Raw genomic sequence first — 15923 nt, 5'->3', positions numbered from 1 at the left:
AAATAAAATCAGATGACTGGGACTAAAGAAGTGTAAATCCCAAAAGTCAGTTCACAATATCAAATCCTTTTGATTTTTTTTTAGGTTTGTTATCTTCTCCTTTCCTTTAAACTCTTCATTTAGCCTCATTCTTTTCTTCTTTGTCTTTCAGCTGCTCCCATTAGGGGTCGCCACAGCGGATCATCGGTCCACAGAACTAGCCTCACTCTTTTCCAATTTCTTTTATTTCTGCAGCACAAAACCTTTTAGCTCTTTCAGCATACTTATTTTAACATTTTTTTCCATATTAAGTAATTTGCAATTACTAATACATAATCTCGCAGTCAAAAAAGCACAGTTTATTCAAGTAGAAATTAAAGCAAAGACAGAATGAAAAAGTCAATCAAGCAATTAAGTCTTAAGTGTCAAAAAGAACTGCAGCTACTGCAGAATAATCCTGTTTTGTGTAAAGCACTCTCCAAATGATACCTGCGAGCCAATAAAAAAAGGTGCTACACCCTCTCCTAGGAATGCCCACCTGCTGAAAAAAAATGGATAGGACTAACATTAACAAGTGGAAGCCCATTTGTTATACAGCTGCAAGAGTCTTCTCCATATAAGGCAGTCTTAACAAGAGAAAAAGTACAGTTTTGTACCTACCATAAATGTAGATGTTCGAGGATCCACATTGCTGCAGTCCTAACCATTGGGGTAGTCCGCTGTCCAGTCGGCCCGAATACCAAAGTATATGGCTGACTGATGTCAGGACGCCAGGGTACTAATCGCGACGACCGACGTCCATATCCTCAGTCTTTTTGCCCCAGATGTCAGAAGACCCTCATCAAACATATATACAATATATACAAATGTACAAGACAAACCAGCCCTAGATTTAGAGTAGAGAGGGAAAGGTGGTAATGCTTAGAAAGTATGCACTGAACTCCCAAGCTGCCTCCAAAATATCATAGTTGTCCACCCCTTGAGAAATGCTGTTGAAGTGGCAGTAGCCCTGAGTGGAATGAGGCCTAATCCCAGCTGGAGTCATGATTATGGAAAATCAAAAGGGGCTCTACTGCCATAGGGGCCTGCAACTCAGAAACCCCTGGCAGAAGCAATAGCCAACAAACAAAAAGTCCATGACAAGTATTTTAAGTCAGCAGTAGCCTTGCCCTCTAAGAAACTGCTTGAACAAAGGATGCGAAAACAATGGGTGGTCACAAATCATAGTGAGCTGAAATTGTTGCAGCATGAATCTTAATGGAAGAGAAAGACAAACCTTTGGTCCAGTAACTCAGTAAGATATTGAAGAGCCACACTCAAATTAGGCTCAGAAATCACTTTTGTTTAGGTGACATTCCTGAGCCCACCACAAAATTCTTTTTTGAATGCAAGGTATATTTGAATGACAGTGTCCAAATCCTGGCAGTGCTGTGTCCACACATTTTGAGATACTATTGCAGCTTTCTCCATATGCAGTTTGCTATGACATATTCAGATGCTGTAGAAAGGTCTTCCTTTTCTTGAGCCAGAATCAGGCAGTGGTCAAGTAAGGATAGATATTCTTTTAGGTACAGGGACTGGCTGAATGGCCCCCCCTATTTGGAGTAAGAGAGGAAATTTTGTTCCTTCCTTTGTTCATTTGAGGGGGACTGCTCTGGCGTACTTTGAAAGGGGGCATGTGGAAATAAAAAACCTGTAACCGTGGTGTGAATGATATCCAACACCCATCTGTCTTGAGTGATTAAATCCCAATTTTCTTGAGAAAACAGTCTTGAAGTCTGAGCAGGTGAACCCCCTGTTCTAGGCCTAAAGAACCTTGAGCTCTCTGCCACCCTGCCTAGACTACCCCTAGACTGGGAATCATAAAGCAGGATATGTCCATCCCTTAGTAGGCCAATTTCTCTAAACTACTTGATTGGCTGCCTGCAAAAATCTTAACAGTTTGCATAGACTTGGCTTTGTCCTCCATTTTCTTTTTTCTTGCTTCCCACAGGCGAGACAAAAATCACACATCAGACTGTAAAGGGCATCCAAAATCCCAAAATCCTAGTCTTCTGCTGCTCTTACAAATTCTCAACCAGGCATGCCTGCGAAGAACAGAACTAGTGTGGCGCACCTCGAGAGGCCTGCACAGCATCAAAACACCATTGCAAGAATGCTTACCCACTTGTTCAGACATACCAGACTAAACCAGCAACTCTTCACTCTATGCCTTACCTCACAGCATCCACCTTCTTTTGTGAAAGAGGATAATTTTGATATTTTGATATTTTAAACTGATAAACTGACAATTCAACATGGCTAAGGAAGAGAGTGGCAAGAGTTTTTCACTTTTACACCAAAGGCCCACTTGCTTTTATCAATTTGAACAACAGGATTTTTACAGGATTTTAACTTAACACTTTTAGGCACTGAAGAAACCTGAGAAACAGGGCCCTGTCTGCTCTTAAACGTCTGCTTATGAGCTACTGCTATATACTTACCAACTTCGGGTTTAGGGCAGGAGGCAAAGAATCAGGGGCAAAGAATCAGGGTTGCAAAAAGCTTCTCCCACATCACACACAGGAGGTATAGCTAAGGGCCTATGCTGGGCCTAAATATAAAATAAGAATCCCCCTTTTCTTTTAATCATAATCATAATCTTCCCCTTTACCCTCATCCTGCTCCTCATGGAAATGCAGAGTCTCTGAAAAATGAGAAATCCTCAGGAGGAGAAGAAGAATCATCATCCACAGAATCAGAATAGGAAGGAGTGGAATCAACTCCTTCAAGATCAGAGAAAGAAGACTCAACTGAACATGACTCCTGAAAGCCTCTCAGGTTCCCTAGGCCTCTCTTCAGGCAAGGGCATGGAGCCTCTAATCATAATAAAATCTTCTGCTATTTTAAGCATATGTTTCTTAGGCTGTACACCTGAAGAAGCTAGGCAGAAGCTGAAGCTAAACTAAACTTGGCCTAAAAAAGTGCTGTTTTGAAAACAGAAGGAGGCTACCTTGGGAAGAGGGAAGAGGAAGAACCTTTAAGCCCCAGAAGCCCCCCTCAGCCTGGCCTACCTCCTAACATCTGCAGAGCACACAAATGATTAAAAAAATATTTTTATGTCAGCTCACTGAATTCTTGATGAACTTGGATTTCCCATCGTATTTTTTTTATAAGGTGATTTTTCAAAATAGACTATTTACGTAACATTTTAAGTACTTTTTAACATTTACTGGTAGTGGCGCTTGAATCAACTCTTTAAATAGTCCTAACCACAATAATAAATTAGATTGAATTAACCTGACTTTTTCTTTATAAATACATACATATGTGCCTTTATATACACACACACACACACACACACACACGTATAGAATATAAAATATACTACAGATATATATATATATATATATATATATATATATATATATATATATGTCGAATTCCATTTGGTCGAAAATTATTTTAGGCAGCCCACTTCACTGAAAATGCATTTCACTGAAAACCCATTTGGTCAAAAATGGAATATAGCCCCTGCCGCATTGCAGTGCGACCCTGGAGTGAGAATATAAAGCCCCCCACATAAATGCAGTGTATTCACTATTATATACTTGTGTATCCATTAAAAATACATTGGAAAATATAATGTCAGTAAAAACTAGTTGCAAAATGTGGGGGGCTGTGCCCCCCACCCCACCACTAACTTTATATTCTCACTCCAGGATCGGACTGCAGTGGGGCAGGGGCTATATTCCATTTTCGACCAAATGTGCTTTCAGTGAAGTGGGCTGCCTGAAATTATTTTCGGCCAAATGTAATTCGACCAAAAGCAGCAGACCCATATATATATATATATATATATATATATATATATATATATATATATGTATATATACACACACACACACACACACACACACACACACACACACACACACACACACACACACAATTAGCTAGGTGAGTGGAATGATAAACTTTTACAGTCACAATCCAGGCTCACAGGTTGGGCAGGACATTGCAATTGTGTCTCCAGTCATAACTGGCTTATTATGTGTTTACAATAATGGATGCAAAGAAATTTACCTCAAGAGTGAGGCACAAGAGGTGGCTCCTTACATAAATGTGAAGAACACACAATACAGGGTAATGATCACAAAGACCTGATGACCATAATTCTTTGTAGTGCATGAAGCTTTATCATCTCAATGTACCATCAGTTAGAGAAAAACAGAACGTGAACTGCGAAGTGTTTTGCCAGGTCTGAAAGCCAGTGAAGTATTTGTGCTGTCAAAGAGACAGCAACATACCTCTCAACTTGTTTGCATTAGAATTCTAGGCAAATCCAAAAACAACAGGGAAAAAAGGATCCAAATCACTGGTAGTTTTTAAATAGTGCTCTAATTTACTTAAAAATTAAACACCACATTTTGCATCAGCATGCACTTTTCTGAACAATAAAAATTATGTATGAAACTTTAATGTCTAACATTAACTGTAATCATCAGTGAATTACCAAAAACTCAAAAAATTTACAAGGAACAAGGCAAACATACAAGACAAAATCAAGTAACATTCTACACAATCAGGGATAGTTAAGAGGTACAGCAGGTAGAAACTAAGTATTCCTCTGACAGAAGATAAAACAGCTTTTAAGAGATGTAGAACACTTCATTCTACCACACTTTCTGTTTGTAAATGTGGCAGAGTGAAGTTGGAACAGCTTTTGAAAGCTGTATTACCTGCTGCAGCTATTTGTTGACTGTCTTTGTTTGCTGTTAACACCTAGAACAAGGCCTGATCTTAACAGTACTTAGGATATCCTTAGCAAGATGCTTTTCATAAACAAGAAAGCAAAAAGGGACAAAAAGCTTTTACACCATAATTACACAGTTATAAATTGAAAGGAAACAAAGTTATTCATGACTATAAATGAGTTACAAAAAAGTTTTAAAATTTCAGAAAAATCAAACAAGTCCTAAATGTTATGGAAATTATTTTCAAAAAAATTCAGTGCTAATGAGAAAAGCAAACTAAAATTTGAGTTTATACAAACCTACTAAAAAAATGAAACAGCCTTTAAACATTTGTAGTTGAAATTCATGAATCCCAGCAGAGACTTGCAATGATTGACAAGTGACGTCAAGTGTAAGAAAGGTGAACGAAGTTGAGGTAAACATGATTATTTTTCAGAAAAAAAATGGCAAGCTGCAGAAAACTTTTAACTGCTGTTTCAAGTGAATCATGGAGCAAGTAAAATGTGCCAAGCTGTATAAGAAACGTCTTTTTTGTAACACTTGAGCCTTGGAATCCTGTTCTGCAAAAGTTTAAGACTGCTTTATGGTAAATCAGCCTGCTGCTATAAATTAAGCCTTCTAGTCTGGAACAGTGATGATTAAGGTTCTAGCAAGAAGCCTGCAGTAAGAAGGCAATGTAAGTCTAACAATGACAATGGTCATTGCCTCTTTTCCAGGAGGAGGGCAGTAGAAATGGGATGCCTGCACTAAACAAAATGAACTTAGAAAGGATATAATAAGGGACCTATCCTGTGCAATTAAACAGTGTGGGTGGATGTCTGTGTGTGTGTGTGTGTGAGACTTGCATTTACGTGTAGGTGGGATGGGTACAGACCACAGTAATACATTCAAATGATGCCTCTATAACAACCATTAGGATCGACAAACCTTTAAATCCAAAATGATATTCTGGGTATTCTGGACAGAAAGCACCGAGTTCTTCATTATACCAGGCCAGTAAAATCTGCCTAGTATTCTTGCCTTTGTTTTGTTCACCCTATTCACTATTATATACTTGTGTATCCATTAAAAATACATTTGTGAATACAGGCAACTTCTTTGGTCAAGAAAATGTTTTGTAGAGGGAGGTTACCAAGCCAATCAAAATCATAGTTGGTCACTGAGTGCTAAAGTCAACTTATGTTATGTCTACTACAGAACAGCTTTGTTTGATTCACTTTGGTCACAGCTGTGTAACTCTGGTGACAGTATATGTAAGAAAGGGGGTGTAGTTCCACCTCGCCCCATGTAAAGCATGTTCTATTTGTATGTGTATAGGTTCATATATTCATAGGCAGGTACTAGGCTGTCGACCCAAGGGCCTAAGTAGTAAGTGTAGCCAACAACGTTCCCTGGCTTACGCCACCCAAGAAAGTTATTTTCCTGTGCCCGTCAAGCAGAGCCATCAAAGTGATCCCAGGGGTGAATTTCCTATTTCCCATCCACTTATCAAGATTCTTCTTGAAGAGTGCTAATGAGGAACTTTGCTTGAGAGTATGGAAAGTCTCTGGAAAATGAATCTATCCCTCCAGCATGTCCTGTTTATTGTGGTGACAAGATTTAGGTCCTTAAAGCATGTAGCTCAGAGAGATTGGGATTTCTTTAGGTGTAGCATGTCCAACAGCTCTGGGTTTGACATAGCTTTATATGTTAGGCAGAGATCACCTCGGAGTAGGCGATACGCTATGGAGTAAAGCTGGAGTTTTTTGAGAATGTCAGTGTAGGGCATCTGTTTGAGGCCAGTAATCCTCTTTGTCAGATACTTCTGTGGCCTGTCCAGCTGCTGCAGATGTCTTGTGAGGTACAGTCCAAAAGAGACATTGTACTCTATAATGGGTCTAATGAGTGTCGAGTAGAGGGGAACACTTACCTCTTTTTTCCTAGAAGAGAACTCTATTGTGATGAGGTGTGCCATGTAGAAGAATTTCCTGACTACTGTGGCGATGTGATTATCAAAGGGCAGACTACTGCCCACCTGGGTCCCCAGGTCTCATCACACATTCGGCATTAAGTAGACTGCCGCCTATGTGGTAGTTCACGGGAGGTCTATATTATAACAGCGAAAATCCTTTTAAGCGAATGCGAAAACACCGACACGTACTGCGCAAACCGCAATTATGCCGAACGTACTAAACCACGAAATTCAAAAAGTTGAAGTGTCATGGTTGGCCCATCTGCGGTACAGCTCTGTAAGGTACGTGTGCGATAGTTATGGACCTTAGGGTTAGGGTGCAGGTTAAGGTAAGTGCATAAATAGTAATGTATGTAAGGTTTAGTGTAGGGTTAGAGGAAGGGCTTTGGTTCTTTACTTTAGAGTTAGAAGTAGGGTTTTGGTTAGTGTATGTAAGTGGTTTATTTTATTTTGTTTGGGTAGGCAGTATGTAGTGGGAGGTGGAGTTGGCAGACTATGGGGATTCGACTTTTTGTATTTTGCGGTTTAGTACATTCGGCATATTCACGGTTTGCACAATACGTGTCAGTGTTTTCGCATTCGCTTAAAAGGATTTTCGCTAATATAATATAGACCCGTTCATGGGTACAGAGTTTTTACCAAAGGGGATGACAATGCACTTTTTCACATTGAGCTTGAGGCCATGGCTCTGACACCAGGCATCTGTCTCAGTGAGGCCCTTCTGTAGGATGTCCACATCATTTGGGGACTCAACTATGGCTCCCAGTTTGTAGTCATCTGCGAACTTCGTTAGCCAAAGGCTTTCTGTGTTAGCCTGTACTTCTGAGAAGTACATACCAAACAAGAGAGGTCCCAGAACTGAACTCTGTGGTACTCCACTTGTCACTGGTTTGAAGTCAGACTTGCAGTCTGCAACTTTTACAGTGTGGGTTATGTCAGTGAGCCAAATTGGCAACCCATCTTGTGACATAGGGATTTATACCTAGTTTAGTGAGTTTAGCTATAATTCCAGAATGGGAGTTGGTGTTGAAAGCCTTGGCGAGGTCAAGATAGGCTGTGTGAACCACCTTACCCTCATCTACAGCTTTGGTGACAGCCTCAAAGAAGTCGATCAGGTTCAGGAGGCATGATCTGTCTTTCACAAACCCAAACTGGGTGGGGTCCAGAGTTTGGAGGCTACCAATGTCTGTTTATGAGTTCCATGATGATACGTTCCATGGCCTTACAGACCAGGCTCGTCAAGCTAATAGGGCGATAGTACCCGGGATCAGTGGTGGCTCCCCCTTTGTGGAGTAGGATAACTGTTGCTGTGCAACATTCAGTGGGCACAAAGCCTGATGTGAGACTATGACTGAACATGGTGCTTAGGTGGGGTGCCAGTTCGTTCTGAAGTTCGTGTAAAACGCAACCTGGGATGTTGTCTGGACCCATGGATGCTGTGTTTTTGGCTTTAGAGAGTGCAGCTTTTACCTGCGTAGTTGTGATTACAGGGACTCTGCATTTTTCCTGTATAGATATGGGCCCTTTAGGGGGTGAGAGGGGGGTAAAGTTAGCACTGAACTTATCTGCCAGGAAGTTGGCAATATCAGTTGGTTCTGTAATTTTCATGCCATTGTGCTGTAACTCAGAGCAGATCTGGGTGTTGCCATTGCGATTCTTGACATAGCTATAGAATGCTCTGTGGTTGTCTCCCTAGAGTCAGTGGCGATTTTGTTTTCGTAGCTAGCTTTGGAGGATCTTATAAGGGATCTCAGCTTCTTACTGAGGCTGACCAGGGAACTCCACCACTCATGGGATTTTACTCTCTTTTGGAACAGTTTCTTCCTTCTGTTGTAGAGTTTGTTTATGGCAGGGGACCACCAGATTGGTTTCCTTTTTTTGGAGGATGGCGTCTTGGTTCTGTTTGGGATAGCACAATCCATGAACTTGTGTAAGTGCTTAGAGAGTGCATCTGTGTAGGATTCAGCAGTCATAACTGTATTGTCCATCTGCATGGGTGTCATGAAGTTTGCCACTTCTGTCTTAAGAAGCATGAAGTTGGCTTATGTTTGGAGGGTATATATTTGCTTTAATGTATGGAGTGACTGGAGGTTGAGTGTGCATGTGAATGGTAGTGTTTGAGCAGTGAGTTTATGTATGTATTTAATCATTTATGTACTACAACTGCTGAGTAGATTTTGTTTTCTTTTGTTGTTAAGTTTACTCTTGTTGTGTGTGCATGTGAGAGAGACAGAGAGAGAGGTAGACTGCTCAATAGGTTGACATTCAATGTTATGTCAGCGATTCATACCTCTCAACTGTACAGATTTTCACAAAATGTCCAGATTTTTGTCTCATATGTTTGGCTTGTTTCTCATGAAATTGTGGTTTTCTAGTACAACACTGGTAAATCATTGAGGATTGAAATCAGAAAATCATGGCAGACATTTAAGTCTCACACTTCATATCCTTCAAAATATTCATGCTAATGCAAAACCTGTTTGTCAGTCAACTTTCTAAGTTTGTAAAAGCAATAGTGTCCCAATTGTTGGGCCTTTGTCCCCCATTATTTGTGACTTTGTCAGGTTTCTTGCTCTAAGAGGTTGAAAGGTATGGTGAGCACTGACGACTTGATGCTTAATGAGTTGTATTAGGTGAGTGTATATTTAATGTGATTTTAATTAATTTAAATACAATCATTACACACACACACACACACACACACACACACACACACGTGTGTACATACAGCCCAATTGCACACATACACACATATACTCACACAGTATGCACAAAGCTACTAGCAATCAATTGGCTCAAATGCATTGGTCATAAGCATAGCCTGAAGACGCTATTATCAAACTACTTCAAGGAAGTACCGACATATATTAGCCAAAGTAGTTTCAGTGCCATGACTTCTGTGAAAGACATTCATATACTAAGTAAAAGCATGACACGTGTCAATACAAGTAAGACTATAGTTTTACTCCAGTTTCCAAGACTCACTAACACAGTCACTATGAAGCTAAGGAGCTAAAACTAAATATCAAAAATAATACTATATTTAGCTAAGTATGGGGTTAGACACAATGCAACAACTTCACGGACAGCTAATTACAATACAAGCATTCCTACAATACACGTGCATTATAAAATCTGCCATCTTCACTTTTTGATTACCTGTACAAATTACTTTTCTCTGGGCTCAGGTTATGCTTAGAGAGATTCAAGATTGCCAGTGCATTAAAGCAATTAACAAAAAGTAAAACACATTAAAATTAAAAGAACTGTGATACCACAGTATGTGGTTAACTTAGATTATTATTTCTACTGACTAACATCATTAGGTAAACCTGGGTTTTCTGGGTCATGAAAAATGCTTCTTTATTAAAATCTGTTTAGCAGCTACATTGTTTTAATGCAAAAAACTACTTTGGAATGGACACAACGAAGGTGTCTTTTTGTACTTCAAAGACATTTTGCTTATAACAATTGGTCAGTTAAATAAACTGTCCCTATGTCTGTACTGTGATACTTTTCTGTTGGATGTTCCTTGTAAATGAGGCTGCAGCTCAGCATTACTACATTAATAAACAAAAATGAATAAATAATTCAACCAATTAGCTGCTTTCAGTCATTTCTTACCTGCTGCAGATGCTGCTGTTCTTCCTCCAGCTCCTTGATTCTCTTTGCTTGTTTGGCAATAAGCGTTTCATTCTCTTTTTCCTTTGCTCTCAATTTCTTGATAATGTTAGAATTCTGCAGTTGTTGCTTTGATAATTTTTCTCCTGCATGATATTTATGGCACGTTACGCACTGTCACTTCCATCAGACATACTTAATACTGACACTTGACAAAAATGTAGATTTATACCTAACTCTAACTTCAAATGCATTTAGCTGTTTTAGCAACAAAACACCAACTACAACAAAACAAAACTCTAAGTTGCACAAAACAGAGATAAAACAGCAACCGAATTATAAACACAAGCCATCACAATTCAACCCACTCCTTCAGAAGTAAACTCAAAAAGGTAGGTTTTTAGTGATCTGCAAAGCCAGCCAAGGATAGACAACCCTGAAGCCACTGAGGTGTAAGTTCCACAGGTGGGGACCTGAAAGGTAAAAATCAAATACCTGAAGCCTCAAGACTTACCTTTATGACCAATAGCAGACCTTAAGTGAAGCTCAGAGCCTGAGTTGGGGTATAAAGCACCACCAACTCCCTCAGGAAAGTGGGACCCAAGTTATAAACAGACAAATAGATCAACACCAGAATCTTGTTTTTAACTCCAAGGTATTACCCTAAATCAGACTAGCAGTTAATGAAGGCTGTGCAGAAGAGAGGTACTATGATGGTAAAGGATTGTATCATTTAGTTATCTGGCATCAGAGTCCTGCTCTATCTCACCTGTAAATGGTCTAGTTCTGTATTGAAAAGTCCCAGGTAAGGAGAAAGCACAGTTGTGTACACTTACCATAAATCTAGATGTTTGAGTGTATTCACTGTTGCAGTCATCACATTTGGGTTATCTGCCTGCAGGTAGCCCTCAGCCGGCCTGAATACCAGAGTCTTTGGATTTCTGCAGCGGATGCGGTCTCCTCTTCCATGAAGTCAGGTTATCAGGGGTATAAAACATGCAGCCGACGCCATTACATCAGTTTTTCTTGCCCCAGCTGTCAGGTGCCCCACAATGGGAAGCAATTATATAGTATGGTGCACCCCCATCAAAAAGCAAATACACCAGAAAAAATAAATATACCAAACAAGAAGGAAAGGTAGAGCCAAGAGAAGTCAGGGGGCTGGAGGGAGGGTAACCAGGACTGCAACAGTGAATACACTCAAACATCTACATTTATGGTAATTGTACACAACTGTACTACGTTCTTCGTGTTTCACTGTTGCAGTCATCACATTTGGGTTGATTCCTAAAGCTAAGGAAGGGAGGAGGAAGTTAAAGAGCATTAGGGCCAGCTATTAAGCCATTCAAGACTGCAGTGGCAAATCCAGCTCTAGATTTAGAAAAGATAGGCATGTGGTAATGCTTGGTGAAGGTGTGTACAAGGCTCCATGTAGCAGCTTCTAGGATGTCCCTGGTACGGACTCCTCTGAGAAAAGCCGCAGAGGTAGATGCAGCCCTGGTGGAATGTGATCTTATCCCCTGTGGGGATAGGTTTTCCATGGTGCTTGTAGCAGAAATGAATGCAATGTGCTATCTATTTGGAGATGGTTTGCTTTGAAATGGCCTTCCCCTCTGCCCCTGCAGCATAGCCAACTAGCAAATGTTCAGATTTTCTGAGAGTCTTAGCCCTGTCCAAATAAAATCTAAGTTGTCTGTGTATGTCTAGAGAGTGCAGTATTCGCTCCCCTTTGTTTTGTGGATTAGGGGAAAAAAGTAGGCAAATGAATGGACTGATTTAAGGCCACACTAGACACCACCTTGGGCATAAAGGAAGAATTAGTCCTTAGGGAAACACTGTCTGCATGGAAGATAATGAAGGGTTCCACTGTCATGAGGGCCTGTAATCAAACACACTTCTTGCTGAAGTGATGGCTAGAAGGAAGGCTGTTTTCCAAGAAAGGAATTTCAACTCTGCTGTTGCAGCTGGCTCAAAGGGGGGAAGAGTGAGCTTTTCCAATACAAAGTTAAGGTCCCAGGCTGGACTGGGAGCTCTCCTGGGGGGGTCTTAAATTATTGGCCCCTCTAAGGAATTGTTTTAGCAGGGGGTGAGAGAAGAGGGGTGGCTCAGAATTATAATGTGCTGAAAGGGCAGAGGCATGAATTTTAATTGACGAGAAGGATAGGCCCTTGTGGAGCATTTCTGTTAAGTACTGTAGAATAGAGGTAAGCTGGGCACCATTGTGCCCATCCCTTGAGCCTGGCTCCAGGAACAGTATTGATTCCACTTTTCAGCATAGGATTTTCTAGTACTAGGCCTCTTTGCCTCCACAATGACATTCAGGACCTGCTTACTGAGGGATGCTAGAGGAGAGCTCAAGGAATTAGCCAGGCTGCAAGGTTCATGGTTTGAAGCTGAGAGTGCAGAATATGGCCCACCTGCTGGGACAGCAGGGAAGGGGTCTGAGGCAGGTGCCATGGTTGCAGCAGTGTCATACTGCGCAAGAAGGGGTACCAGTGCTGGTGTGGCCAGTTTGGTGCAATCAGTACTGTCCTTGGCTTGTCCTGTTTGATCTGTAGTAGAACGTTCGAGAGGAGAGGCAGAGGGGGAAAGGCATAAACCGTGTGGCTTTCCCAGGTAAAGGACAGGGCATCCACTTTCCAAGCTTGACTGTGGGGAGTTCTTGTGCAGAATTTGTCCAACTGGTAGTTCTGAGGGTAGGCAAACAGGTCTACCTCTGGAGTCCCCCATTTGTTCCTCAAGAGTTTGAATATTATGGGTTCTAGTTTCCATTCGTGTGGGTCCATGAGATTTCTGCTTAAGTCGTCTGCAATTGAATTTAGTTTGCCTGGCAGGAATTGAGCTTGCAGGTGTACTTGGTAGCTCAAGGCTGTGTTCCACAGAGCCATGGCTAGTCTGCAGAGAGGGGACGAGTGGGCTCCCCCCTGCTTGTTTATGTACAGGTGCATCTGTCTCGGGTTCCATTTGCCCTGAATGCACTGCCCTGCCATGTGAGCCCCCCATGCATAGTCTGATGCATCTGTTGTTAGGGTTTGGGCAGCAGGGGGTAGAGTGAAAGGGAGTGCCTTATTGTGGTAGCAGGCCTCTGCCCACCACAGGAACTCTGTCTTCATACAAGGAATGATAGAAATCATTGTTTCCAGGTCCTGAGAATGTTGACACCATAGGCTTTTTAGATACCATTGGAGTTTCCTCATATGCAGTCTTGCATATGGAATTAGTAGAATGCAAGAGGTCATGAACCCCAGGGCTTGCAGTATTTTCCTTGCAGATAGCTGAGGTTTTGTGGCCAATAGTTTGAAGTAGGTTGTCAAATAAACTTGTTTCTCTGGAGTGAGGAATGCCATCTGGGAAGTTGTGTTCAAGCTTGCTCGCAAGGAATACAATCTGTTGGCAGGGTAATAAGTGAGATTTATTTTTGTTGATGGTGTACCCCCAGTGAGGTTAGAAGTTTGTTTATGAATGCCAGGTGTTGTGATAGCAAGTCTTAGCTTTCTGCCTGAATCAGACAATCGTCCAAGTATAGGTAAATCTGAATATTTCTCTGCTTGCAAAATGCAATGGCTGGAGCTAGACACTTTGTGAATACCCTGGGCACAGTAGATAAGTCAAAGGGCATTGAGCCTGCCCTGAAGCGCAGGTATTTCCTGCAAGATTCCCTTATTAGGATGTGCAGGTAAGCTTCCTTTAACTCTAAGGTTGCCAGCCAGGCATCCTTGGCTAGCATAGGAAGAAACTGTTGAAGAGTTAGCATTTTGAATTTTGGAGCTACCAGAAAGGTGTTGAGAATAGAGAGGTCCAAAATAGGATGCCAGGAGTTGTCTTTTCTGGGTGCCAGAAAAAGTCTTGAATAAAAACCTTGTCCCCTTTGTTCTAGTGGGACAGGTTGAATAGCCCTGATACTGAGAAGAGAGAAAACCTGCTGTTGGGCCTCTGCCCACTGATTTGAGGGTAGGTCTGGCCAACCTTTTGGGGTTGGTAGTGTATGGAAGTGGAATCTGTATCCTTGGGAAACTATATTCAAATCCCATTTGTCCTGGGTAATGAGTTCCCAGTTTTTTTGCATGCATGGCGAGCTTTCCTCCTAAGGGAGCAGGTAGTTGAGCAGGGCTTGGAAGGGTTAAGTTTAAGTCACTGTGCCATTTTTCCATAGGGGGGTGGCTTACTACTCCCTGTTTTGGAAGTGGGAGCCCCCCACTGCTTAGGTCTGTGCATAGCCTGAAATTGTAACCTAGGTAGTCTGTTGTTCCTGGGTTTGGACTGAGAAGGCCTGGAAGGGACTGGAAAGGACCAGTTTTTTGAAGGCCAATGCCTACTGAATCTGGGAGGCTGTACTTGTAGGAAATCTTTAACAGTTTGCAAAGATTTAGCTTTTTCCTCCATCCCTTTGAAGACTTCTTCCACTTTCTTGCCAAAAAGGTGGTCTTGGTTTAAGAGAGCACCCAGTAATTTAGCTTTAACATGATCTGGCAAGTTTTGTTCCTCAAGCCAAGCATGCCTTCTAAGTACAGACCCAGTGACAGCAGCCCTGCAAGATGCTTCTAAAGCATCAAAACCACATTGCAAAGTATGTTTACCAACTTGTTTTGCAGAATGCATTCAATCTTGCAATTCTTTGTATTCAGCACAGTCAGGAATCAACATCATTTTCTGTTTAAGTAGTCCCATAACATGCCGCTGATACTTTAACATATGAAACTGGCAATTTAAAGCCCTAATGGCCAAGGTAGCAGAAGTGTATACCTTCTTACCCCATCTGTCTAAGGCTCTAGAATCTCTATCAGAAGGGGTAGTATTTTTGGCAGCAGTAGTCTCAATGCCTTTTGGTCCTTGGGAAATGGTCTCTGGATCCGCAGAAGGATTCTTGAAGAGGAACTTGTGAGGGTCAGGTACTGTGCAGTACCTCTCAGGTTTTCTGGGAGCTGGAGGTAAAGTGTCTGGGGTAAGGCTAGATCCCAAGAAAGCATCATCTACAATGTCCAGAACAGGATGGATAGCTAAAGACCTGTGTTGAGCCAGGAGTAAGAATTCCATAAGTCTCTTTTTGGACTAAGAGCAATCCTGGCTTTCCCAGTGCAAATGCTCCCTAAGAGTATGCAAGGTTTCACCAAAAGTAAAATCCTCTGGAGGGGAAGCAGAGGGAATGGAATCCTCTGCATCAGAATCCTCATAAGTAGATAAGAGAAAATCTTGGTATCAGAGGGAGCAGAAATATCAGACTCCTGATCAAAGAATTAGAAAGAAATTCAGTTCTAGGTCTCAGAGGAGGAAGGCTGGCTTCCCCTAATTAAGGTAATAAGGTCTTAAGCCATTCTAAGCATTTGTTTTTGAGGCATATGGGCATGAGCTCATGGTTTGGTTGTCAGTTTTCTAGGCGTAGTGCGAGTTTTAGGCCTGAGGGATTCGGAACCTTTGGTCGGAAACGATGATGTCGGTTTAAAATGAATGTCTGTAGGCCTGAATACACCCTCAGAAGCAGGTGCCTGCACAGCGGCTCCAAACCCATCCAAGATAGAGACATCCACAGGTTCCATAGTCGAAGCATCTCGTGGCATAAGGACTCCGAATGGGTCTCAGTAGAGGCCTGCGAATATGAAGTAGTGGGTATCAGGGGCTGCGAAAGCGCCTCACTGAGT

The 15923-nt window shown here is 41.6% G+C and overlaps 1 protein-coding gene across 1 annotated transcript in view; it reads right to left on the bottom strand.

Moving 5' to 3' along the window:
• The window catches only part of TMF1 (TATA element modulatory factor 1), a 1367094-nt gene that overhangs the window by 1047531 nt on the left and 303640 nt on the right, over positions 1-15923 (bottom strand). Inside the window, exon 5 of the mRNA XM_044076393.1 lies at positions 10291-10433. Coding sequence (XP_043932328.1) covers positions 10291-10433 — 143 coding nt within the window. The remainder of the gene's footprint in view (positions 1-10290; positions 10434-15923) is intronic.

Source organism: Protopterus annectens, chromosome 7.part0 (assembly GCF_019279795.1).
Source record: "Protopterus annectens isolate FY-2018-M chromosome 7.part0, PAN1.0, whole genome shotgun sequence".
Classification (NCBI taxonomy): domain Eukaryota; kingdom Metazoa; phylum Chordata; order Ceratodontiformes; family Protopteridae; genus Protopterus; species Protopterus annectens.
This window is presented reverse-complemented; position numbering and strand designations above follow the sequence as displayed.